This window comes from Delphinus delphis, chromosome 3 (genome assembly GCF_949987515.2).
Source record: "Delphinus delphis chromosome 3, mDelDel1.2, whole genome shotgun sequence".
NCBI classification, from domain to species: Eukaryota; Metazoa; Chordata; class Mammalia; order Artiodactyla; family Delphinidae; genus Delphinus; species Delphinus delphis.
Genome location: NC_082685.1, coordinates 63,521,874 through 63,547,375, shown reverse-complemented (window position 1 = coordinate 63,547,375; position 25,502 = coordinate 63,521,874). Strand labels below are relative to the sequence as shown.

General features: G+C 39.4%; 2 protein-coding genes across 5 annotated transcripts in view; one reads left to right on the top strand and one right to left on the bottom strand.

Annotated features, from left to right (window-relative positions):
- Positions 1-25,502, top strand: part of RAD50 (RAD50 double strand break repair protein) — a 235,793-nt gene that overhangs the window by 117,256 nt on the left and 93,035 nt on the right. For 2 of the 4 annotated variants that reach the window (XM_060008875.1, XM_060008873.1), the window contains one exon: positions 20,867-20,950. The exons of 1 other annotated variant lie outside the window; for it this stretch is intronic. In XM_060008875.1, the coding sequence (XP_059864858.1) occupies positions 20,867-20,950 (84 nt within the window). Of the gene's footprint in view, positions 1-18,404; positions 18,849-20,866; positions 20,951-25,502 lie in introns of those variants that run through there. One more of the 4 variants, XM_060008872.1, reaches the window with a different exon arrangement.
- On the bottom strand, positions 7,439-10,089 carry IL5 (interleukin 5). The gene is made up of 4 exons (XM_060006943.1): positions 9,946-10,089; positions 9,636-9,668; positions 8,024-8,155; positions 7,439-7,920 (listed from the first exon to the last, which is right to left on the bottom strand). Exons 1-4 carry the CDS (start codon positions 10,087-10,089, stop codon positions 7,822-7,824), a joined length of 408 nt encoding a protein of 135 aa, XP_059862926.1. The 3' UTR covers positions 7,439-7,821.

Below are 25,502 nucleotides of genomic sequence, written 5' to 3'. Positions count from 1 at the left end.
AGGAAAATAATATCATCCTGTATAAAATAGTAACTGGGTAATTCCTTCTTGCATTTCAGACCTTCCTTCTGAGATGATTTTTCTCCTTGCAGAGGTGCAATCTATCAAAGTTCTTTTAGTGAGAGTTTATTGGTTTATCCCAGTTTTTATTCCTCTTAAAATGTTTTTAGCCTATTTTAAAATGGGCAAAAGACATGAATAACACCTCACCAAAGAAGAGGTACAGATGGCAAATAAGCATATGAAAAATGCTCAAAATCTTATGTCATTATGGAATTGCAAATTAAAATAACAAGACACCACTACACGTCTCTTAGAATGGCCAAACTCCAAAACACCAAGTGCTAGAAGGATGTAGAGCAACAGGAACTCTCATTCATTGCTGGTGGGAATGCAAAATGATACAGTGACTTTGTTTTTGATTTTGTTTTTCTTCCAGTTTTACTGAGTGTAATTGACATACAGCACTGTATAAGTTTAAGGTGTACGGCATAATGGTTTGACTTACATACACCATGAAATGATTATCACAATAAGTTTAGTGAAATCCATCATCTCACATAGATACAAAATTAAAGAAATAGGAAAAAAATTTTTCCCTTGGCATGAGAACTCTTAGGGTCTACTCTCTTAACAACTTTCATACATAATGTACAGCAGTGTTAATTATATTTATCATGTTATACATTACACCCCTAGTACTTATTTATCTAAAAACTCGAAGTTTGTACCTTTTGATTACCTTCATCCAATTCCCCCTGCCCCCAGTACAGCCACTTTGGAAGACAGTTTGGCATTTTCTAATAAAAACTAATACAGTCCAATAATCATGCTCCTTGGTATTTACATAAATGAGTTGAAAATGTATATCCACACAAAATCCTGCACACAAATATTTACAGCAGCTTTATTTATAATTGCCAAAACTTAGAAACAACCAAGATGTTTTTCACTAGATGAATGGATAAATAATTGTGGTACATCCAGATAATGGAATATTACTCAGCACTAAAAAGAAATGAACTATCAAACTATGAAAAGACATGGAGGAACCTTAAATGCATATTACTAAGTGAAAGGAGCCAATCTGGAGAGGGTACATACTGTATGATTCCAACCATATGACATTTAGAAAATGTAAAACTATGGAAACAGTAACAATATTAGTGATTTCCAGGGCTTAGGAGGGAGGGAGGGATGAAAAGGTGGAGCCAGGAGATTTTTAGGACAGTGAAAGAATTCTGTATGACACCATAATGGCAGATGCTTGTTATTATACATTTGCCAAAACTTGTAAAACATACAACACCAAGAGTGAACCCTAATGTAAACTTCGGGTGATAATGATGAGCTGTATAGGTTCATAGATCATAAAAACTGTACCACTCTGGTGGGAAATGTGGATAGTGGTGGAGGCTGTGCATGTGTAGGGTCAGAGAGTATATGGGAAATCTGTACTTTCTGTTCAATTTTGCTATGAACCTAAAACTGCCCTAAAAAGTAAACTCAATTTAAAAAAAATGTTTTTAGTTCATCCTTATTTTTGAAGGAAATTTTCACTGATCGTAGAATTCTAGATTAACAGATTTTTCTAGCATTTTGAATATAACATTGTGCTGTTTCTGGGCTTTAATTTTTTGCTGTTGAGAAAATAGCTCTCACTCTAATTATATATACTTTGTAGGCAATCTATCTTTTCTCTCTGGCTGCTCTTAAGTTTTTTTTTTCCCCTTTGATGTTTTAGGCTTTTACTATATGTATCTAGGTATTGGTTTCTTTTAATTTATCATGTTTGATTGACTAGATGTCCTGAAGCCATGGATTGGTGTTTTCATCAACAGTGGAAAATTCTCAGCCATTGTCTCCTCATATACTTCCTCTTCCCCATTCTCTTTGCTCTTTCTGGAACTCTGATTAGATGCACGTGAGATGTTCTCATTTTATCCTCAGTATCTCCTACGGCTTCTTCCTATGGGTGTTGGGGATCCTGAGGAATGGCTGCTCAGCTCTGTTTCATAAGTAGCACTGAGAATGGATTGCAGAGTAGAAGGAAGGGAAGCCGTCTGGCATTTGCCTTGGACTTTGTTTAGGGTCACCTATAATAGGGAACTTTCTCAGTGAGAAATACTCACCAGGACTTGGGCCCACAGGGGAGTGCAGCTTCTGGCTCTGGGGCTGGGCACATACCAGGGTGCCATGAGGTTCGCCTGACCTGCCTGAGAGGCCCTCACAGAAGCTACTTTGTGGGAATGTCCATGATGCAGTACATCAGAAAAACCCTGGGGCCTCCCGAGTTGGTTTTTCCACACGTGTGTCAGCACTTTGTTTTTCAGATGTACAACCTGCTGTTTCTAACTTCTGTGGGTTCCTAAAATGGAGGGAACATGGGATCTGTCTGCTCCTTGTGGAGGTAAGCCTCTGTATCATCCCAGATGCTAGAGGAAAATGTTTCTTTTTAATGTGTATTATGGACTGAATTGTATTCTCCAAAATTTGTATGTTGAAGCCCTAATGCCTGGTACCTCAGAATGTGACTGAACTTAGAGACAGGGCTTTTAAAGGAGTAAATAAGTTGATCAGCCTTCTTTTCTACTTCACTGATTTCTTAAGGCCAAGAGAATATGACTTCCTCAGAAATTAAGGGAGAAAAAAAAAAAAGAAATTATGGGAGGGTTGGAATGAGACATACCAGGGTTTGAATCCCAGCTGTATCACTTATTAGCTGTGTAACCTTGGCCAATAATTTAAACTCTCTGAGCCTTTGATTCCATATCATAAAAAAAGAATAATTTTATCTCACATTGGCTTGTGATGAGAATTAATTGAGATAGTGATATAAAATGTCTAAGGAAGTCCTAACCACAGTAAACAGTCAGTAGACGGTAGTTTGGTTCCCTCCCTTGACAAAACATTGGAACATTGCGAACATCTGTTGAGGGTCTATTGTGTTAGATATTAGTGTTACTCTTTAACATGTCTGATTCTCCTGTCTTTCTGAGCACATGAGAGAATTGTATTTCCCCCCACCCCTCGAAGTTACTCTTGGCACTGTGACTTGATCTAACCAATGTGATTTAAATGGAAGTTTATAAGAACTGAGGTGTGATTCTCCAAGGGAATGGCAACAGCAGTTGTTGATATGGCAGTACCATAGGATGGAAGCATCCTGGAACACTGAGCCAACACGTGGAGGACAGCAGCTCTGCAGGGCTGCCCAGACCACACCCATAGTGTGATTAAGAAAGAGACTTTTGTTGTGTCCTTCTGCTGGGATTCAGAGGTGATTTATTACTATAGCATCATCTAGATGATTCTGACTGATACATATTCAGAGTTGTATAAGGTGGATCTGAAAATACTACAATATAAAAACAAGAACTCTGACAGAGGAATGTCCAAAGTAATGCAGGACACCTAATACTGCTGGGAGTAATAGCTAGGGAGAGAATCAAAGAGGAGGTAGTATTGGAGCCAGACTGTGACAGCCAAGTTAGAGGGATGGATGAAAACATCCAAAGGGCAATTGCATGTTCCCCACGTGGGAAAAGACAGATGTACTGAGACAGTATGGGCAAAGGCACAGAGGTGTAAAAACTCCTGGGTATTCTGGGAAGAATAAGAGCTAGCATACCCTAGAGGACTTCTCCCCAGTTTTCCACGTAGAATATTTCTTCATAGAACATATAGGCCTTTCAGGACTTCCTTGGTGGTCCAGTGGTTAAGAATCTGCCTTCCAATGCCGGGGACTCAGGTTTGATCCCAGGTCGGAGAACTAAGATCCCACATGCCACAGGGCAACTACTGAGCCCACACACCACAACTAGAGAGCCTGCGGGCCGCAGCTACAGAGTCCACATGCTCTGGAGCTCGCATGCCAAAACTAGAGAGAAGCCCTCACAACACAGGGAAAGATCCCACGTGCCGCAACTAAGACCCGACACAGCCAAAAATAAATAAACAAACAAATAAATAAATAAATATTTTTAAAAAGATCTGTAATAAAGAACTAATAGAAAAAAAAGAACATATATGCCTTTCAATACAATCCTTTTCTACCAATACTTACATAGGGAAAATATTAGATATATGTCCCCCAAACTCAATGCATTTTTAAACAAAGTGTGATGAGGGAGGGAGCTCAACAGAGAAAGCCTTTAGGTTTATTCCAAATATATTGGTAGCATATCAAAGTTCACAGAAGACAATTGGAAAGGCTCTGAATGTGAACTAAAGGGACATGTATCATGTTATATGGATAAAGAGGCCATATTAATGGTTTAGTGATCAGGAAGTACAGTTTTAAATATTTTACATCCTTATTTTACCACAATTTATTAAATAAATAAATACAGAAATATAAATTTTAAAATATTTTACAACTAACATGTTAGCTTGTTGCTTATACACAGGAATTTTCCTGTGTTTTGTGTTTTATGCTTGGAAAATTGGTTGAGGATTTTGGATTGAGATGTAATGCATGAAAAATTTTTGCATTTAAATAATGAGAATGAGGCTCCTGGTTAGCATTTTCTTGCCAGCAATGTTTAGTGAGAGATGCCTGTATTTCTGAATGGCAGGGCTTGGAGGGGACAAAGGTATGACCTGTGAAGGAGATGGACCTGAGAGCCAGAGGTTTTTATGCCCAGAAGTGACATATGGCCGTGAGTGTATTTTATCAAAAGCCCTGACTTGACAGTCATGAGGAGAGCCTAAAGTAGGGAGCTGGTGATGGCTTGAGTCTAGGTGAGAGGCAAGGGCCTCAACTGAGGCAGCGGGGATGGAGAGGGGGAATTGGAGAGACATTTCAGAGGCTGAATGGTGGATGGAAGGGCACAGAGGGTAAAAGTCAGGGAGTCTTCCAGAAAGGTGATGGGAAGGTAGTCATGGTTATGTTAGCCAAATAGGGAACCTCAAAGGAAGAGGAGAAAGAAGGACAAGGAGGACCAGCAGCAGCAGGTTTGAGGGGATGAGGATGGATTACAAAGAGGGACTTTGGTTTTAGATGCATTGTGTTGAGGTGTTCTCTGGAAAGGTTCCTCTGTGGCCCTCCAAAACCAGCCTAATGTTTCACTCTGGCTCCTCCCACTGGGCAATAACAGCGACATCACTAAGAGCGCAAATAGATGCTCTTTTATTGGGATAAGCTTTGAGAGGAAAAGCACGACTCATGAAAGCTTTCCTGTAACCTGGAGCCTGCCAAATCCCTCTCCTTTGATGCCCTAGGTTCTGGAGCCCCACAGTAGTCAGGCTAGGTGAGGGAGCAGTTGATATAACTTGTAAGAATCCCACTCTTTCTATCCAGGGACAATCTGGTTGGCATTGTTTTTACAGGGAAAGTAGAATCAGCTGGAGAATCATTGTTTCTGCCTTAAAAATCGTTGGTGGGTCTAAGAATTCCCATTTTGGTTAGCTTCATACAGCCCTGTTTGCGTTCGGCTTCTCTAAGATGGTAGATTGGTAAGAGTTCATTAGTGGGACTTTAGGATATTCCAGCCTTAAATCCACAATAACTATATTGGACCTTGATAAAAAAGTGGGAAAATGACTTTTTCTTTTCCTGCCAAATTAATTTTACTTTTATTTTAATGAAGTTATAGTGGATTTACAGTATTAATTTCAGGTGTACAACATAGTGATTCCAAATTTTTCAAAATTCTATTATGGAGTATAATAGATTATACTCCATTTATAGTAATTATAAAATATTGACTGTTTTCCCTGTGCTGTACAATATATCCTTGTAGCTTATTTATTTTATACATAGTAGTTTGTGCCTCTTAATCCCCTACCCCCATATTGCCCCCCTTCCCCTCCCCACTGTTTGTTCTCTATATTTGTGAGTCTGTTTCTTTTTTGTTACATTCACTTGTTTAACTTTTTAGATTCCACATATAAGTGATAACACAGTATTTGTCTTTCTCTGTCTGACTTATTTCACTAAGCCTAATACCCTCCAGGTCCATCCATGTTACAAATGGCAAAATTTCATTCTTTTTTATGGCTGAGTAGTATTCCATTGTACATATATATCAATATATACACCACATCTTCTTTATCCATTCATCTGTTGATGGACACTTAAGTTGCTTCCGTATCTTGGCTAGAAAATGACCTTTTTTGAGAGAGAATATATGTTTACAAGGGCAGGGAATTTTGTCTTTTTTATTCACTGATGAATCTTAGTCCCTAGAACAGTCCTGGAACATATGGGAGCTCAATAAATATTTGCTGAATTGAATTAAATTGACATTGAGTCTCTTCTCAAATTGAGTTTCCTGTTTGCTGTCAGTTTCGAGAACAGTCAGCATAGTACTGTGCTGACACCTCTTCATCATCTCAGCCCCAGCTCTTGGGACTTGGTGGGTGCACAAGTTGGGAGCCTAAGTCACAGCAGAGTGCTGACTACCATGCCTGTGTTTGTGCTGGAAGGGAAATATGTCTTCTTGCACAAAAGGACTTGCATTCTCCCACCTGGGAATCTGTGTCTGACTGCCCTGGCCCCTCTCCCACACCCAGAAACAGTAGGAGCAGTTGCTTCACACAAGCAGTCAAGCGCAACACGTGCAATCTATGCAGATAATGCCCAGGGTAATGGCACCATCTGTAAGGCCCTGTAGCACATGGCCACAACTGTCTCCCAGCATGCAGTAGGGCCTGTGATCAGTAAGCAAAGGAAGGAATTAATGGCATAGCTGAATATTGTTACTGGGCCTCTCCTCCAGGTCTCAGTTTTAAAATATATCTTAAAGAACGTATTTTCTGAATCCTTAAGAAATTTCCTCAAGCGGAGGAACTTCCAATTATGGTACTGATAGTCATAAAGAGGCAGATTGGAGTGTTGTTCTGCCTAATGCTGCTCTGCCCCTGGGAATACAGATGGTGGGCACCTCTAGAACCCAGCCTCCCCAATATAACTGTCTACCAGTGCTTCTCTGATCATTGTTATGCCACAAAGTCAGGTGAGATGAAGAACCCCCAGGTCACAGTGCTCTGGGCTCCACAAGGAGCGTTTCTTCCCCAAACTGGCAGTGGGATTGGCCTGCCACATTCTTCTCATAGGCTGGGAAGAGACCTAGATACAGATTCCTACACTGCCCTCCTCCCCAGGGGAAGCCGTGAAACTCATTTTAATTCTCTGGCCAGTTCTGGAAGGCCCTTATAATCATTCATTCATCACCTCCCATTTTACCTGCACCAACCTAGGCTCTGGGTATACCATGGAGAGGAAACCAGGCTCCAGCCCCTGCCCATGTCCCTGCTACCCCCTTCCCCACTAAGTCCTGCTAGATCTCATCCACCCATGGTATGCCTAGCAACCTGCGACTTCTGCCACCTGGAAGATGGGAATGCTCTCCAAACCTGGCGTGTTCTCACACAGACTGTGCTCACTTCAGAAGTCAGACAAAGGCCAGCAACAAATTGAACCAGAGTTGTCTATTTTTGTTTTATTGGAACATAGCCTAAGATGAAATAAATATTAATTTTCCAAGTTCTCAATTATTTCATAAATAATATTAAGTTAACAGACATTTTACAGAATGTTATGTTAAATAAGATAGATAAAAGTATATATCTATTTTGCTTAGAGCAAACTGATGGAAAATACTTCAATGATTCTGATATCTGAAATACAGCTCAAATATTTTGTTTTTATACTTTCTGCCTGTGTGAGGTAGCAGTATGCCTGAAATATTTACTTTGCCTCTGAAGTTTCATTACACTGAATATTAAGGCCCCACCCTTGGTTGGCCCTCATCCTTGTTGCAGTAAAACATCCTTCTTCTCCTCCAGAATCTTTCGCTACAGTGAGACAGGTTGGTCTCAACTTTCCGTTGTCCACTCGGTGTTTATCACCTTAAGAAAAGTTTGCAGGTAGTCTAGGAATTGTTTTACTCTCCATCTTTCTCCTCCACACTTCTTCTGTGAAAAGAGTAGACAGTAAGTATTGTAGGAAACTGTCAATTCTTGTCAATTCAGAGCCAGACAAATATACTTAAGTTTCCACTAAATGTTTTTAACTTACTCTTTGGAGGTCTATTATGTATTCTTTTATTAAAAACAAGTTTTGGAATAGTTTTTCCACGGCATCCCCTTGTGCAGTTTGATTCTTCAGTGTGTCTATTCCCTGAAAGACTTCTTTAATGCATAGTTCGTGCTAAATGAGGAAGATTTAAAAACTATAAATAATCAAAACAAGGTATAAAAATTTAGTTCCAGAAGTTAGTCGTGTTGTTTACATGAGTTCTCTTCTCCAAAGAATATTTTACTTGTTCCTTTTCCAAGTGGCAAACCACTTCACACTGAGCTATAATTTCCAAAAGCAGATAAAGTTTATATAACTACTGAGGAGTTTTACAAATGATATAAATTAACTCCTTAACCGAAATTAAAATGTTTAGGAAGTATAATGCAACTACAATACTGATTGAGCTCCCATGAGTTTCCTTTTGTAGTTCTAGCTGGTAATTTTATTCTATTTAGACTAATGAAATCATATATTTTACATTTTAATACAACCATGACATATGCCAAATGTATACAATTCCATTATATGGCCATAATAATTTAAATATGTGTAAATGACACATATATTAATATAGGGCATTCATTGTATATTTTAATGTCTACTGACCATAATTTTAAAAATATAAATCTAACTTGCTAAACTTTCAGAAAGACATGAGAGTGAGAGGAAAGCCATAGATAGAGTTGAATGGAGACTAGGAGGCCCCTCTCACCCAGTATGGAATTCTTCTGGAAAGAAGCACTATTTACAATAGCCAAGACATGGAAGTAACCAAAATGTCCATTGACAAATGAATGGATAAAGAAGATGTGGTACATATATACAATGGAATACTACTCAGCCATAAAAGAAGAATGAAAGAATGAAGAATGAAGTAATGCCATTTGCAGCAACATGGATGGACCTAGAATTATCATACTAAGGGAAGTCAGAAAGAGAAAGACAAATACCATATGATATCACTTATATGTGGAATCTTAAAAAATGATACAAAGGAACTAATTCCCAAAGCAGAAACAGACTCACAGACATAGAAAACAAACTTATGGTTACCAAAGGGGAAAGGTGGGGGGGGGGGATAAATTAGGAATTTGAGAGTAGCATATACACACTACTATATATAAACTAGATAAACAACAAGGACCTATTGTATAGCACAGGGAACTCTACTCAATATTTTATAATAATCTATATGGGAAAAGAATCTGAAAAATAATATATATATAAAACTGAATCACTTTGCTGTATACCTGAAACTAACACAACATTGTAAATCACCTATACTTCAATTTAAAAAATAAATAAATTTTAAAAAGCATATAGCAAAGAAAAAGACATTAAATACCTAAAAAAAAAAAAAAAGAATGCCTTACATGAGGCTCTTTGAGATGGAGAACTGACAACATCACCAAAGGGCCTGATCTACTTGTTTAATGAATTCTACTTGTAAAGTTATTCCTAATATTTATAAGTACATACATTTGCATCCACACACACAAAAACAAAATGGAGAAAATTAAATCATTCCAGTGATAACTAATGCTATATAGCTTAAAATATGAAATTTACTTATTCACTCAATCATTTATCAAATCTTGATTTAACTTACATTTGTATGTTCGGGAGTAGGAATCATCAAGTTCTGAAAAGGAAAGAAAATACATTCATGTTTAAAGCACTCTAGCATTCATAACTTTTAGTAAAATCATCAAGTTCTGAAAAGGAAAGAAAATACATTCATGTTTAAAGCACTCTAGCATTCGTAACTTTTAGTAAAATTCTTGTTAGTAATGTGGTTATCAGTTATATAGTACTAACACTCTCATAATTTCATGATTAATGACAGATCTTTAAAAATAAGCCACCACAAATGATTACCTATATATTTTAAAGACTGTAGGAATCAAAAAGAAAATTACCCCGTCACCTATCAGCAGAGTTTGATGAGTGGAGAGCAGTGTCAAGGTCTCTGCCACCAGTCTATTCATGGGACTTTCTACAGCAATGACACAAACGTAGACAGCTCCAAGAGCCAGCAAACTCAAATGCAGAAGCATTCTCATGGCTCTGAAATGTTGAGCGTTTGCCTTGGCAAAGAAAGTGCATAGTACAAGATTTCATCCCCAACCAATTTATTCTCTCTCTTTGAGGAAATGAATAATTTCTAACAATCAGATAGAGAATGCTTAATAATGGCATATAGTGAAACTGTTTCCAATGCCTGTACCTTAAAAAATAATTTTACTTTTATCTTTTAATAATAATAAAAAATCCCTATTTTATTTAAATCCCTTTAAAAACATTTTCTATTACAAAAGAAAATCCTTAGGTGGATACATCATTGCCCCACATTTGCATTTCTTAAAATCAGAAGATTGAATTTCCTTTTAAAAGATTTGTGTAAAAAGAAGTATAATGTAAGCCACTAAATAGAATTTTATGCTAAAATACGTAAATATTGAGAATTTCTTTTCACGTCAAGTAAACTCTAATGCAGTTGTAGCCAGGTTGATCTGTCTTAAAAGGAATTGAAAATACTGGTGATTGAAGATGGTGATTAGAGCAGAGACCATCAAAACTTAGCTGGGTCAAGTTGTGTTCACTGGGGTCCTTTCTGTTGCCAGTGATCAAAAACCGAACCCAAACTGGCTGAAGCCAAATGGGGGATTTGTTAGTCATACAACCAAATGATCCAGGGTGGAGGCTCCTTTATGTTGCTTACCTCAGTGACCATTGTCTTCATTCTCAGGCAGTGACCCATTCTTGGGTCACTGTGGACCCAAGATGATGTCCAACCTCCTGAATCTATATGTACCCTTTTCATGAGCCTCAGGAGAAAGCAAATTGTGTTTTTCTGATTGCTCAATTAAAAGTCCAAGATTTTAGCCTTGTTCACCCTTGATCCCATGTTCACCCTTGAACTGTGGCCAGGGGTACGAGGTATACTAATTGGTTCTCCCTGGAGCTGGAGATGGGCTTCATCCCACCCAAACTTCATACCTGAGAAATTTGGGGTCCTAGGTAGTAGTAAGAGGGACCTGGATGCTAGGAAGGCAACCAAAAAACATCCGTCACAGCCACATAACCTATGGGCATGGCCTCTCCTTCACATCCCACAAGGGTGGGAGTGTCCTTTCACACCCTGGGTGGGCCATGTATGAATAGGTGTGATCAGGGGAATCAGACTTTGTGTACCTTAGGCTCTGACCTATAATCCCAGAAGGGAGCAAATGAGGCCCCCTTCTAGACCACACACTTCCTTCTTCCCTGGCCTTAGCACACATAATGGAAGTGTAAGCCATTGCTTATAATGGAGAGTTTCAGTGAGCATCCCAAAGTGGTTCTGTGTTGGTGGCCTGGAAGCCTGGCTTTAGGACTACCTTGAGTATCTAGCACAGATTGTACCAAATATGAATTGTTACCTAGAATCCTTTTCCAAAGCTGGATGTAGTTCTGTATGTGAAGTAGAGGCATCTAGGAGGTAGACAAGCCTTTTATTTTATTTTTTAAAGATTTATTTATTATTTATTTATTTTAGGCTGAGTTGGGTCTTAGTTGCAGCATGCAGGATCTTTGTTGAGGCATGCGGGATCTTTCCTTGCAGCGCTGACTTCTGTGGCGTGTAGGTTTTCTCTTCTCTAATTGTGGCACACAGGCTCCATGGCGTGTGGGCTCTGTAGTTATGGTGCCCGGGCTCTAGTTGAGGCACGCGGGCTCAGTAGTTGTGTCGTGCGGGCTTAGTTGCCCCGTGGCATGTGGGATCTTAGTTTCCTGACCAGGGATTGAACTCACGTCCCCTGCATTGTAAGGCAGATTCTTTACCACTGGACCACCAGGGAAGTCCTGTCAAGCCTTTTACATGGGGGTAGTCACAGCTCTGCACAGGTGGGATAAAAGTAGTATGGGACTTTAGTGGCAGCCTTCCTGTACCATGTCTGGTTTTGTTTGTGCTAAAGTTTTGGACTCTTGGTTAGACATGCCTGGTTTGAACACTTGAAAGACCTTTTCCTTGAGACTGCAGGAGTGACCGTGGCTTGCTGCAGGAGTGAGGTAGGAATCACAATAGACTGGATCAAGGTGCTCTTAAAATGGTGCTTTCAAAACCAAAGCTGACTTCTGGCAGAGCCTTCTCTCCCCAGATAGAGAGAGTTCATTCTGGTTCTCCTCAACTCCTTTGGGCTACACAGAGGAAGTGTGGGCTTAGATGAAGGTTTCAGAGGAACTGCCAAGTGACTTGTTATTTTAGTACCTTAAATACATGAAGTTCTGAGTTTTAAACTTCTCTCTGTTATAGGGTTAAACAGGGAATCTAGGTGGTGGAGGATTGAGACACCACTGTACTAGTGTTAACTAAGCAGGATAAAATTCACCAACCACTCACTATTTTTAGGGAGTCATGCTGGCTATGAAAATGAGTGAGATGGGCAAGGTGTGACAACAGCACAGATGGTGGGGCTGCAGAAAACTGCAGCAGAGTGACCTGTCTCCAGGTGGCAAGTACTGGTCAGCTCCAGCTGACTGTTGCCATGTGACACCCTTGGACTTATGTTACCAAATCATCCAATTTTTCAAAGGAGCCGGAAATCCTGATTATTATGTATAATCTCCTGATTTTTAAATGTTGGCAATTCATAGTTTTAAGAACCATACAGGGTGCTATTTTGCAGTCTCTGATCTATAGTATAACTGTGGGTCCCTATTGGAGGGCAAGTTATTTAAAAATCCTCCTATTCAAAATTATGTATCTTCAAAAATGTTTTAATTGTGGTAAAATACATGTAACATAAAACATAACATCTTAACCATTTTTAAGTATACAGTTCAGTAGTGTTGAGTATGTTCATAATGTTGTACAATCCATCTCCAGAACGCTTTTTATCTTGCAAAGCTGAAACTCTGTACCCATTAAACAACAACTCTCCATTTTCCCCCTCCCTCCCAGCCCCTGGCAACCACGCTTCTACTTTCTGTCTCTATGAATTTGATTATTCTAGGTAACTCAGATAAGTAGAATCATATAGTATTTGTCATTTACTGACTGGCTTATTTCACGTAGGATAGTGTCCTCAATGTTCATCCATCTTGTAGCATGTGGCAGAGTTTCCTTCCCTTTTTTTTTTTTTTTTTTTGGCCTCACCGCAAGGCTTACGGGGGATCTCAATTCCCTGACCAGGGATTGAACCTGGGCCACGCCAGTGAAAGCCTGGAATCCTAACCACTGGGCCACAGGGGAACTCCCCTTCCCTTTTAAGGTGGAATAATCTTCCATTGTATGCATATACCACATTTTGTTTATCCGTTTATTTATCAATGGACATTTGGGTTGCTTCCATCTTTTGGCTATTGTGGATAATGCCATTATGAACATGAGTGTACAAAATTACATTTCTTACAATGTTTTCATAAGTCAATAACTATTCCTCTATTAGTCTGATCTCCCTAACCTGATTGCAAACTCTCTGAACAGGGACCATAAAATAATGTATTTGAAAGAGGTTTATTAATGTTAACCTGCAAACAAAAGTTAATAATTTTAATCTCCTACTTGCAGGAGATTACTTGCAGAATTACTTGCAGAATTCCAAGTAATTTTTGTAGATATTGTAGCCTCAAGGAAATGAAGCATAATTCTCTTTAAGTGTGGGATACACTTAAAGTAACTGTGGAATACAATTCATTTTAAAGTGTGCAGTCTGGAAGGGGGATTATGAGAGGAGTAACTTTGCAATGGAGAAACCTGACAAACCTCAGCCAGGTGATCAAGGTCAACATCAACAGTGATAACTCATGTTAGTAGCATGTTCCCTTAACATGATGTAATGAGAATGGCATTTTATCTCTGCGGTCTTCCTCCCCAAAACTTATAACCTCTGTCTAACCATGAGAAAAATATTACACATACCCAAATTGAAGGACAAAATACCTGAAAAGTACTCTGTAAAACTGTCAAGGTCATCAAAAACAAGTAAAGTCTGAGAACTGTCACAGCCCAGAGGAATCTAAGATGATATGATGACTAAATGCAATGTAGTATGCTGGATGACATCCCAGACAGGAAACCCCCTAAAACTAAGTAGGTAAAAACTAAGAAAACCCCCTAAAAACTGTGGAGTCTAGTAATGTGCCAATGTTGGTTACCCAGTTGTGACAAATGTACCATAGTTATACGAACAACAGAGGAAACTGGGTGCAGGGTACACAGGAAATCTCTATAATATTCTTTCAACGTTTCTGCAAATCTAAAGCTAAATGAAATAAAAGTTTATTAAAAATAACCTTGCAAATTGAAAAACAGTTTATAATTATTTATATTATTATTATGTAAACAGACTTTGTATCCCATAAGTGTCATGCACTTGGGAACTTTTTACTTCACTAGACTGTGAGCTCCTTGAGAATAAGGGTTTTATTTAATTGATCTCTTTACCCTCAATGACCAGCCTATTGTACACACTCAATTAATGTTTATTGAATAAATAACTGAATGAATAAGCAGGAACTTGGTTGTATTAGTTGAACACATTAATGTGAATACTGTGGAAACTGAAGGAGTCTATTCCCTGGAGCCAGGAGCCTGATAATAGAAACAACTTTGGCAGGACTCCTGGAAAAAAGATAGAGCAAAGCTGTCAGCTCATCTATAGAGAACAAACCAATGTGAACTACCATGGTATTTTAAAAAACCCACATTATTTTAGGAGAATAGAAAGAAATTAGCAAACAGTATTGAGAATTTTTAAGAATTACTAGTAATTGTATAGTTTAGAAAAAGGACTTTGGTGTTGAAAAGTTGTATTAGTAGGCAACGTTCATCCTTTTGCCCTAAAACCTTTGTCTCTATTAGTGGCTTCCAAATTGGCAACATGTTTTTAAAAACTGATACCTGTGTTTTCTTACTAACTGTGTAGTCATTAAGGTCAAATGACTTTTCTATGAACTGATTCTAATCAAATAACAGGGCACGATGCCACAATTTTTTTTTGCAGTGACTAAATGTAAAATGATAGCGTCTCTTTCTTTTTCTTGACCTTATTCTAACCTCCATCCTTTCAATCTCCAAGTATATCTTTTTTTTTTTTTTTTGCGGTACGCGGGTCTCTCACTGTTGTGGCCTCTCCCGTTGCGGAGCACAGGCTCCGGACGCGCAGGCTCCGGACGCGCAGGCTCAGCGGCCATGACTCACGGGCCTAGCCATTCCGTGGCATGTGGGATCCTCCCGGACCGGGGCACGAACCCGTGTCCCCTGCATCGGCAGGCGGACTCTCAACCACCGCACCACCAGGGAAACCCTAAGTATATCTTTTAAATAAGTTTTTAATTGATAAATAACATCATTGGAAAATAAACACAGAACTTCTTCCCCTCGGCATAGCAACTACTATATTAGGTTTTTGTTGACCTCTTCCAATCTTTACTAAGACAGCTTTACAGAGTTGTAATCAATGAATATGTGCAATTTTGTTTATCTTTTTTGTTATTAACATTTCTCTTTCATGTAACTACTTATTATTTTAATGGTTACCTGCTATTAGATGAAATTGATGTACCACAGTTTACTTCACCATTTGGGTTGTTGCTAGTATTCCACAATTACAAACAATGCTACTAAAAAGCTCTCTGTATAATTTAAAAAATATTTTCGGGCTTCCCTCATGGTGCAGTGGTTGAGAGTCCACCTGCCGATGCAGGGGACACGGGTTCGTGCCCCGGTCCGGGAGGATCCCACATGCCGCGGAGCGGCTGGGCCCGTGAGCCATGGCCGCTGAGCCTGCACGTCCGGAGCCTGTGCTCCGCAACGGGAGAGACCACAACAGTGAGAGGTCTGCGTACCGAAAAAAAAAAAAAAATTCTTTATGCTGAGGAACTTGTGTGATCATTTTAATAGCTTTGTTACATTTTACCAGATTAACCCTCTAAAAATATTCAATGCACAAAAAATAAATCTCATATTTTTACAGTGTTTTACCATTTATAAAGCACTTTCACAAAAATAACTTTGTTTAATCCTGATATCAGCATGTGGGATAGATTTCTTTCCCTCAAGATTCTTTAGCACTAGGGTTTAATAGTTCTGCTAATGTAATGAGTGAAATGAACGACAAAGGAAGGTCTGATACAAGAAGCAGTAGTAGTAAAAAAGCTTGATAAATACGTTGGTAAACATAAATAAATAATGCTGGTTTTAAAAAGTAACTCAGAGGATTTCAAGACAACATGGAACAAAAATACTAAACAATGATAATGTGGAAGATTAAGATGCAAGGAGTGATCAGATTCGGTGCATTTTATGGTTCTTGTACTGTTTAAAAGGATACTAAAGGTATTAACCTCAGATTTCAAAATAGGCACATGAAAAATTCAAGAATAATGACTAAAAGAATCAAAATAGAATGTGCAACTTCAAAACCGGTAGAATAAAACAAGAGAATAATGAAAATCAATCAATCCAGAAACCTGGAAAGGAGAAAAAGAGGGAAAAGGCACAAAAAAAGATATGAGAAATACATCCAAATTTATCAGGAATAACAGTTCACTTCATGCAAAATGACATTAAGAGGTTTAAAAATCAAGGGATAGAAAGACATACTAGACAAATACTAATCAAAAGAAAGCTGATGTACCAATATTAATACCAGAAAAAGACAATTTATGTCAGAAAGTATTATAAGGATAAAGAGATTCACTAATAGGTATAAGATAGTATCTCATGGTATTTTATTTTCCATTTCATTAATTATGATATAAGTGAAACTAAACATTTTTCAGTAGTAGTTTACTGAGAACTGGGAACTTGACTGATTCGCCTTTTTAGTTCTTTTTATTTTAAAGATTAATCATTTTTATTGGAAATCTTTCCACCCGCCCCTCCTAGAGTTGTTATCTTAGTTTTATAGTTTCCTACTGTTACAAAGTTGAAAATTTTTGTAATGGAATCTGGCACCTTGTAATGTCCATTTTTTCCTTCAACTCAGTTTTTCTCAAGTATTTTAAAACTAAATTATAGAAAGCATGACACTATCGTTAACAGTTCTATATGCATCTCAAAAAAGGATCTTTTTCATATAGCAAAATATCATCACATCTAATATAATGAAAACAACGGGTTTTTTTTTAGCATTTAATCTCCAGTCTACATTCAAATTTCCCCACATATACCTGAAATTCCCTTCACATCTCTATGTCCAAAGCAGGATCCAATCCAGGATCATGCGCTGCATCTTGGTAACATGAAACTCAAATCTCTTTTAATTCTCAACCATCCTTTTAGAATCTACAAAAGTTCTTGTTCTAGTAACAGTAATCTGAAAGTCTGGGCCAGTGTTTTATAGCACATTCCACCTTCCAGATTTGTCTTTTCCATCCTTGTGATATTATTAGCTTAATACTTCCTGTAAACTGAAAGCTTAATCTAAAGGTGCTAAAGACTCAAGTTAAACTTTTTCTTTTTTAATCCAGCTGCATAAGAGGTAATTTTGGCTACTTCATATTAAGCAGGAGACATACATTCAATGCCATTGGTATATCCATCACCTCCAAAAGTTTCTTCTCACCTTCCTTATTTTTATTTTCTATTTTATTTATTTATTTATTTATTTATTGTAATAAGAACAGTTAACACAAGGTCTACCGTATTGGCAAATTTTTAAGTATACATTATTGTTAAATATAGGCACGATGGTGTACAGATCTCTTATTATTCATCTTGCATAACAGAATCTCTTAAAGGTGTCTATTCCTATCTTGGGGTGGTACTTATAGCAGTGGATTTACTTCACATATTTTCATAACATTTTATAGTCTTATAATAGCTTTTTGGCTTTTGGTCTACAACGGCAGTTCACAAACTTTTGGTATTAAACCCCTCTCTGAGGATCCCAAAGGGCTTTTACGTGAGTTATAACTACTAATATTTACTCAAGTAGAAACTAAATTTGAAATATTTTTAAAAGCACAAGAATATACAAGCACACATTCCATTAGCCATCATTGCGATGGTGTCCCGCACGTCACGAAATTACTAGAAAACTCAGTACATTAGGGAGCGACTGAGAGCGCAAAGGCGAAAACGTCTTAGTATCGTTAGAAAAAGTTTTGACAGGAGCGAACACCGCACTCCCCTCCGTTCCAGGAGTCCCGAGATCACACTTTGAGAATCGCTGTCCATCACAAGTCTTTGTCTTCTCTTAGAGTTAGTGCCTGTCAGTGCTGTCCCGCCCCGCCCCCGCCGCCAGCAAGGAGCCGGAATCCGCTTGCTAGATGACCTTGCACTCAACCTTCTTGCGCGGTAAGGTTCCCGGAACCCAGAGCTGCGCGCGCACAGCGGGCCTCTGACTTCCCGGCGTGCCCCGGGTCTGCGGCGTAAAAGCGCGCAGGCCGTAGCGCCCCACGTGACCCGCGGCGCCGCGGAGGTGGGAGTCTGTGAGTGACCACGGTCGCGGGGTCCTCGGGCTTGTGTTCTGCGTCTCCCGCGGGCAGCCCCGGGCTGGCCCCCACCCCCACTCTCGCGTTCCAGCGGGGAAGAAAGCCGGTGTGGGAGGAAAGGTTCCAGCCCGAGCTTTCGCTTTCACCTGGAGCCTCCCGACCCCGGGACGCGCGAGTCCTTAAGACCCGCTCTTGCTCTGCTCGGGCCTCACTGCTAAAGTGAGCCCTGGGCTCTAGACCCCTGCTGTTGAGAAAAGAAACATTTGCAAACATGTCCCGGATCGAAAAGATGAGCATTCTGGGCGTGCGGAGTTTTGGAATAGAGGATAAAGATAAACAAATTATCACATTCTTCAGTCCCCTCACAATTTTGGTTGGACCCAATGGGGCGGGGAAAACGGTAAGTCCTAAGTAGCCGCCTTCAGTTTACGGGTCGCCACGTGTTAGAAATCTGGAGTAAAATATCTGCAGAGTTCGGAACTCTTGATTAGGATGAGAGGAGTCCATATGACTCAGCTCCTGGGGCCCCAGGGTGTACCTGGGTCTCCGGCTGACTTCCCGGCCCAGGGGCGTGGCTTGGTGTGGCCTGTGGCGTTCAGGCCACTGCGACCTCAGGAACCGACCAGACTCCTGTGTTCAGTCATGTCCGGTGGACAAGGTTTCCATCAGAATCCCACGAGACCGGGAGCTACCTCCGTCCGGGCTCAGCGAGCTCACAGTCCCACAGGAAGCATTTTTGTCTACATTGATGTTTTATCGTTCCTTACATGGCATAGCATTCACTTCCTGGTAGTCGTCCCCGTACAGGATTTCTTTAAAAGTTATAAAATATGATAAATATATGACTTTAAGAAGACTGTCTATCCCGACTTAGATAATAAATGATAAGTAAATGACATAATTTTAAAATGAAACATGTGTTGGGGCTTGGTTAAATTGGGACAGTATTTTGTTGTTAGGATACTTTTACCTAGTCAGAATAAAAGATCGAAGCGCAGCTTATATACTGTGCTCCAGTACTGGAAATATTTAGAAATTTGAGTTGGGCCTGGAATGGTATGCAATTATGAAAAAAGTACAGCCAAGAGGCTCTCTGGTCTGAAAGGGTGCTTTGAGAAAAAGCAAGGTGGTATCGTTGTAACAGGGAGAGGAATAAATGAAGTGAAAAGCATAGAAAAAGACACAAGGTTTAGTGTTGAGAGTTGAATGCCAGACTCTTGTCTGCTTTTATTTATGTAGAAATATTATTTATTGAATGCTTTTTATGTACCTAGCATTGTATTAAGTGCTCTACTGGTAGAGAGACTAGTATGTTTAGTGTTTATGAGCCCTAGCTGCTTTAATAGAAATTTTTTCCTTCACCATTTATTAGCTGTGTGACTGGGCAAAAGTGACCTAAATGCTCCATGCCTTAGTTTTCTTCTCTGTAAAATAGAGGTTAAAAAAGTTTCTACGTGGGACTTCCCTGGTGGCGCAGTGGTTAAGAATCTGCCTGCTAGTGCAGGGGACACGGGTTTGAGCCCTGGTCCGGGAGGATCCCACATGCTGTGGAGCAACTAAGCCCATGCACCACAACTACTGAGCCTGCGCTCTGGAGCCCGCGCGCCTAGAGCCGGTGCTCCACAACAAGAGAAGCAACTGCAATGAGAAGCCTGTGCACGGCCCCGAAGGGTAGCCCCCGCTCACCCCGCCCGTGCACAGCAAAGACCCAACACAGCCAAAAATAAATAAATGAATAAATAAAAAAATAAATTTATTTAAAAAATAGTTTATACAGCCTAGGATTGATGTGAGAATTAAAAGCTTAATGTATGTGAAAGTGGTTAGTACAATACCTGGCACATAGTAAGGTCTTTGTAGATATTAGCCATTTGTTTAGTTTCGACTTTTAAAAAAATTTTAGCTTTATTGGAGTATAATGACATATAATTTGTAGGCTATTTAAAGTATACATCATGGTGATTTGACACAGATGTATATTGTAAAAGGATTCCCCCTATCTAGTTAATTAACATGTATTTATCTTTTTTTGGTGAGAACGTTTAAGTTACACTCTAATTAAATTTCATTTATACAATATAGTGTTGTCAGCTATGGTGACCATGTTTTACTTTAGCCATTGTTATTAAAAACTTGACTTAAAGGGTTTTAATTAGAAATAGAGAAATTTTCCCTCAAATAATAATTCTTTATTTTATTTCAGTATACCTCGTTAAGTATGTAGCTTTTCTATGAAGTTACAGCAATTATTCTTTAACACTTAATCATATTTATATGACAGGTTTTATAATGTCAAATTTTATCTGATCATATCTTTTATAGTCTCTATGGTAATAATATTTTATAATGAGTTAACATTTTATGATTAAATTCTGCAGTTCTCTAATAACTAAATAATATAATTTTCTATTTCTTTAGACCATCGTTGAATGTCTAAAATATATTTGTACTGGAGATTTTCCTCCTGGAACCAAAGGAAATACATTCGTTCATGATCCCAAGGTAATGGTGCTAGTAAAACTTTGTACTTTTAAAGTAAAAAAAAAATTTTTTTTAATTTTTGGCTGCGTCAGGTCTTAGTTGTGGTGCATGGGCTTCTCTGTAGTTGTGGCATGTGGGTTTTCTCTCTAGTTGTGGCACGTGGGCTCTGTAGTTTGTGGCCTGCAGGCTCTCTAGTTGAGGTGCCTGGGCTTTGCTGCCCCAAGCATGTGGGATTTTAGTTCCCCGACCAGGGATCGAACCTGGGTGTTCTGCATTGAAAGGCAGATTCTCTACCACTGGACCACCAGGGAAGTCCCTAAAATAAAATTTTTATAATTATGGAAGTGATGATAGCTCATTGTAGAAAATTTGGCAGTGGAAAAGTATGAATAGGTATGAAAGTCACACACATACAGTCTTAGTGCCCAGTGATAGCCATTGTTGACATTTTCATGTATTTCTTCTCCTTTACATACAGTCTTATATAGCTGAAGTCATACTCTAATTTTGTATTCTGAGGTGTTTTTCCACCTAACATAATAAAGTCCAATGTTTTTAAAAAAAACTATATTAATCTGGGTGTTTGATACATGGGTGTTTTAATCTTTTTACTTTTTTATATGTGTGAAGTATTTCCTACTTAAAACATAAAATCTTTTATGAACATTTTTAATAATTGCATCATTTTCTTACATTTAGATTGCTTTTAGTTTTTCATTAAAATGTACCATGATGAAAGTCTTGGTGTATGAGTGTTTGAATGGTATTTATTTTTTTAAAAAAAATTTACTTATTTATTTATTTATTTATGGCTGTGTTGGGTCTTCGTTGCTGCACACGGGCTTTCTCTAGTTGCAGCAAGCGGGGGCTACTCTTCATCGCGATGTGCCGGCTTCTCGCTGCGGTGGCTTCTCTTGTTGTGGAGCACAGGCTCTAGGCACTCAGGCTTCAGTAGTTGTGGCTCTCGGGCTCTAGAGCACAGGCTCAGTAGTTGTGGTGCCTGAGTTTAGTTGCTCTGTGGCATGTGGGATCTTCCCAGACCAAGGCTCAAACCTGTGTCCCCTGCATAAGCAGGCAGTTTCTTAACCACTGCGCCACCAGGGAAGTCCTGTGAATTATGGTGTTTAAACTCTTAGTGTGTGTATAGGACATAGGCTTTTCTATATGCATTTTGGCCTGTAGGTTTTTCTTTCTTTCTTTTTTTTAATTGAAGTATAGTTGATTTACAATATTGTGTTAGTTTCAGGTATACAGGAAAGTGATTCAGTTATATACATATTTTTTTTCCAGATTATGCCATCATAGGTTATTATAAGGTATTGAATATTGTTCCCCCTGTTATATAGTAAATCCCTGTTGCTGATCTATTTTATATATAGTAGTATGTATCTGTTAATCCCAAACTCCTAATTTATCCCTCTCCCTGAATAGGTTTTTCTTGTTCATGTATATAGTGGGGTCATGTGCCTCTCTCATTACCTCGCCTGCCAAGAGTTTGTTGTGTGTTTCCTCCAGGCTTTTTTCTGTGTTTATAAAAACATATCTGTGTGTGTATATAAATACGCTCATGTAAATATTTTAATACATCAATAGAATTTTATTTTTCCATTGTATCAATACACATCAAATATTTATTTAGTGATATACTGTGGATGTGTTAAATATATATACACCTTTGTTTCATTATTTTTAATTACTAAATAGTATTTCATTGAGTTTATATTCTCTAATTTATTTAGCTGACCCACTGTTGATAGTCTTTTAAGTTGTTTCCACGTTTATGTGACTAAAGATAACTCTGTGATTATGAAAGTGATCTCAGGTGGCCTTGGCTTGCAGTGGCTTGAAGAGGATTTCGGTTCCCTGGCCAGGGATTGAAGTCAGGTCGTGGCAGTGAAAGTGCCAAATACTAGCCACTGGACCACCAGGGCCAGTGGGCAGTGACAAGGCCCTGGTCCATTGGCTTTGTAGAAATGAATTTCCACAAAGACATGGAAAGTAGTGACACAAGTAAAGTGTTTATTAGGAGGAAAAAGAGTACATGTGAATAGACTCACACGGGCGGGCTCAGAGAGAGAGTTGCGCCCTCGTGATAGTTTCAATCACTTATATGGGATATTTCTTCTGGGTTTCCTCTGGCCAGTCATCTTGCTTTTTCTGGCCCTGAGCCTGTATTTGGTTTAACTCAGGGTCCTCCCCTGTGTGCACACGCGTCTCTTAGCCAAGATGGATTCTAGCGAAGAGGCCTATGGGTAGGTTGACATCACCTACTATGGGGTGGTGCTCCTTCCCTTTTTGGCCCCCGAGGAGCCTTTTTGCGCACCTGTAGTTGGGAAGGTCTCCTTGACCTCGAGAATGAGGAACATGTGGTCTCTTTATCTTTTACCTGGACAGAGCCAGCTCCTCCTTGCTCCTTGCTATTCATCTTGGAGTATCTGTCCACAGGGGACAAACTCCAGCTGCTCAGCCTGGGGCCCATCTATCTCCTGCCTCAAATCCCCCCTGCGAGACATGAGCCCCAAGAAATCTTTTTTGGGAGGATGCAGGGCAAAGGTCTGTCTTCCGTAGCTTCTTCAGGCTAGCATGTGGTTCATAGACCCTACCTAGTTGGGTTCACGGAGCTCTCACCCTGTCTCATTAAGGGGCCCAGGGTGACTTCTGTTGTTATTCCAGCAGGATCTGTTCCGAGGAATGGCCAGGATCTCTGCATCACCATTATCCTGATGTGAAACTATTGTAATCTGGAAGAGACAAACTTAACAAGCAGATTAAAAAGGCAGGGGCCAAAAACCAATAAAAGAACTATTGTAACCAGTGGCCTAAGGAGTAAGAACCAGGTTACGTTTGGTAACAATTTCGATCCTGGTCCAGATAGAATCAGTGCTTGGGTTACCCTGTCCAAAGGAATGGAGCCATTTGGCGTGGTCATATATATTTTTGATGTCTGCTTCTATTAGCCCAGTGTGATTTGATGTGGGTGTAACGCACTCAGTTAGTTGGACAACCTGACATTAATAGATCTCATTTCTTTTCTGGAGAATAAGCCTGAAACCCATTCTGGACCTGGCGCTTTGGGGAGACTTGTAGACAGGTAGCTAGTTGTTTAGTTTTATCTAAGTAGGTTGTAACCTTTGATGTGGTATTAACACATAAATAACAGGAGCTATTGGTCATCATACATGTCTCTTTTTTTGGTTAACATATGATATAAAGCTATTTCATTGCCTAAAAATAATAATTGTAAGAGGAGACCTTTAAATTGTTTATTGTTTTATCTTAAAGTCAATTAAGTCCTCTCGGAGCCTGGATCAAATCAGTCCCTTTTGCCAAGTCAAGCATTTTGCTTTTCAGTTGTCCTTGCTCCTGCATTAGCAGTTTCTCCCTCTTTAGGGGATCATTTAGATCAGCATATAAACATGGTCTGGTAGCTCCAGTCTACAGACAAACTCTCCCTTTACTGCAGATCAACCTCTGGCTACTACTCTGTTCTAGTTTATAGCAAAATTCACAAGAGTTGTGTGTACTGATTGTTTTCACTTTATTGCTTCCCCTTTCCTCCTCAGCCCACTCTGTTTAGATTTTTCTCCTTTTTTTCCCTCACTAAAACTGCTCTTGTAAGGTCACCAGTAATCTCCATACTGCCAGATAAAACGGTTATTTTCTAATTCTCAATAACTTCTTTGCAGATTTGATATAGTTGGTTTCCCCCTTTTTAAAAAACACTGCTCTCTTGGCTTTCATGACACCATGATCTCATACCTCCTTTTTCACTGGCCATACTTCAGTCTCCTTTGATGAGTCTACTTTTGCCTGGCTCTTCTTGGGTGATCTCATTCACTCACAGCTTTAAATATTGGTTATATTGCTCTTGTCTAACACTTGGAAATGAATTGTCTGAGGAGACACATGTGCTGACAGAGCAAGAAACTTTATTGGCAAGGGGCACCCGGACGGAGAGCAGTAGGGTAAGGGAACCCAGGAGAACTGCTCAGCCGCATGGCTCGCAGTCTTGGGTTTTATGGTAATCGGGTTAGTTTCCGCGTTGTCTCTGGCCAGTCATTCTAACTTAGGGTCCTTCCTGGTGGTGCACACATCGCTCAGCCAAGATGGATTCCAGCGAGAAGGATTCTGGGAGGTTGGTAGGACATATGGACTGGCGTCCCCTCTCTCCTTTTGACCTTTCCCGAATTCTTCCGGTTGGTGGTAGCGTGTTAGTTCCGCCTTCCTTACCAGGACCTCCTGTTGTAAGATAACTCATGCACGTGGTTACTATAGGGCCTGGCCAGGGCGGACAGTTTTGGTCAATGGTTCCGCTAACAGTTCTATGCTGATGAATCCCAAATTTATATATATAGCCCTAACTTCTTTCCTACACTGTAGATATATATGTCCAGCTGTTTGATTATTTAATGGGCATCTCAAATTTAACATATTCAAAATAGAACTCTTGGTTCCCTGTTCCCACATCCCTTTCACATTCTCAAGCCTGTTACTACCTTAGTACTCTCCAGTTTAATAAATGGTATCATCATCCACGTGTTTGCTCATGCAAAAACCTGTGTACCATCCTTTG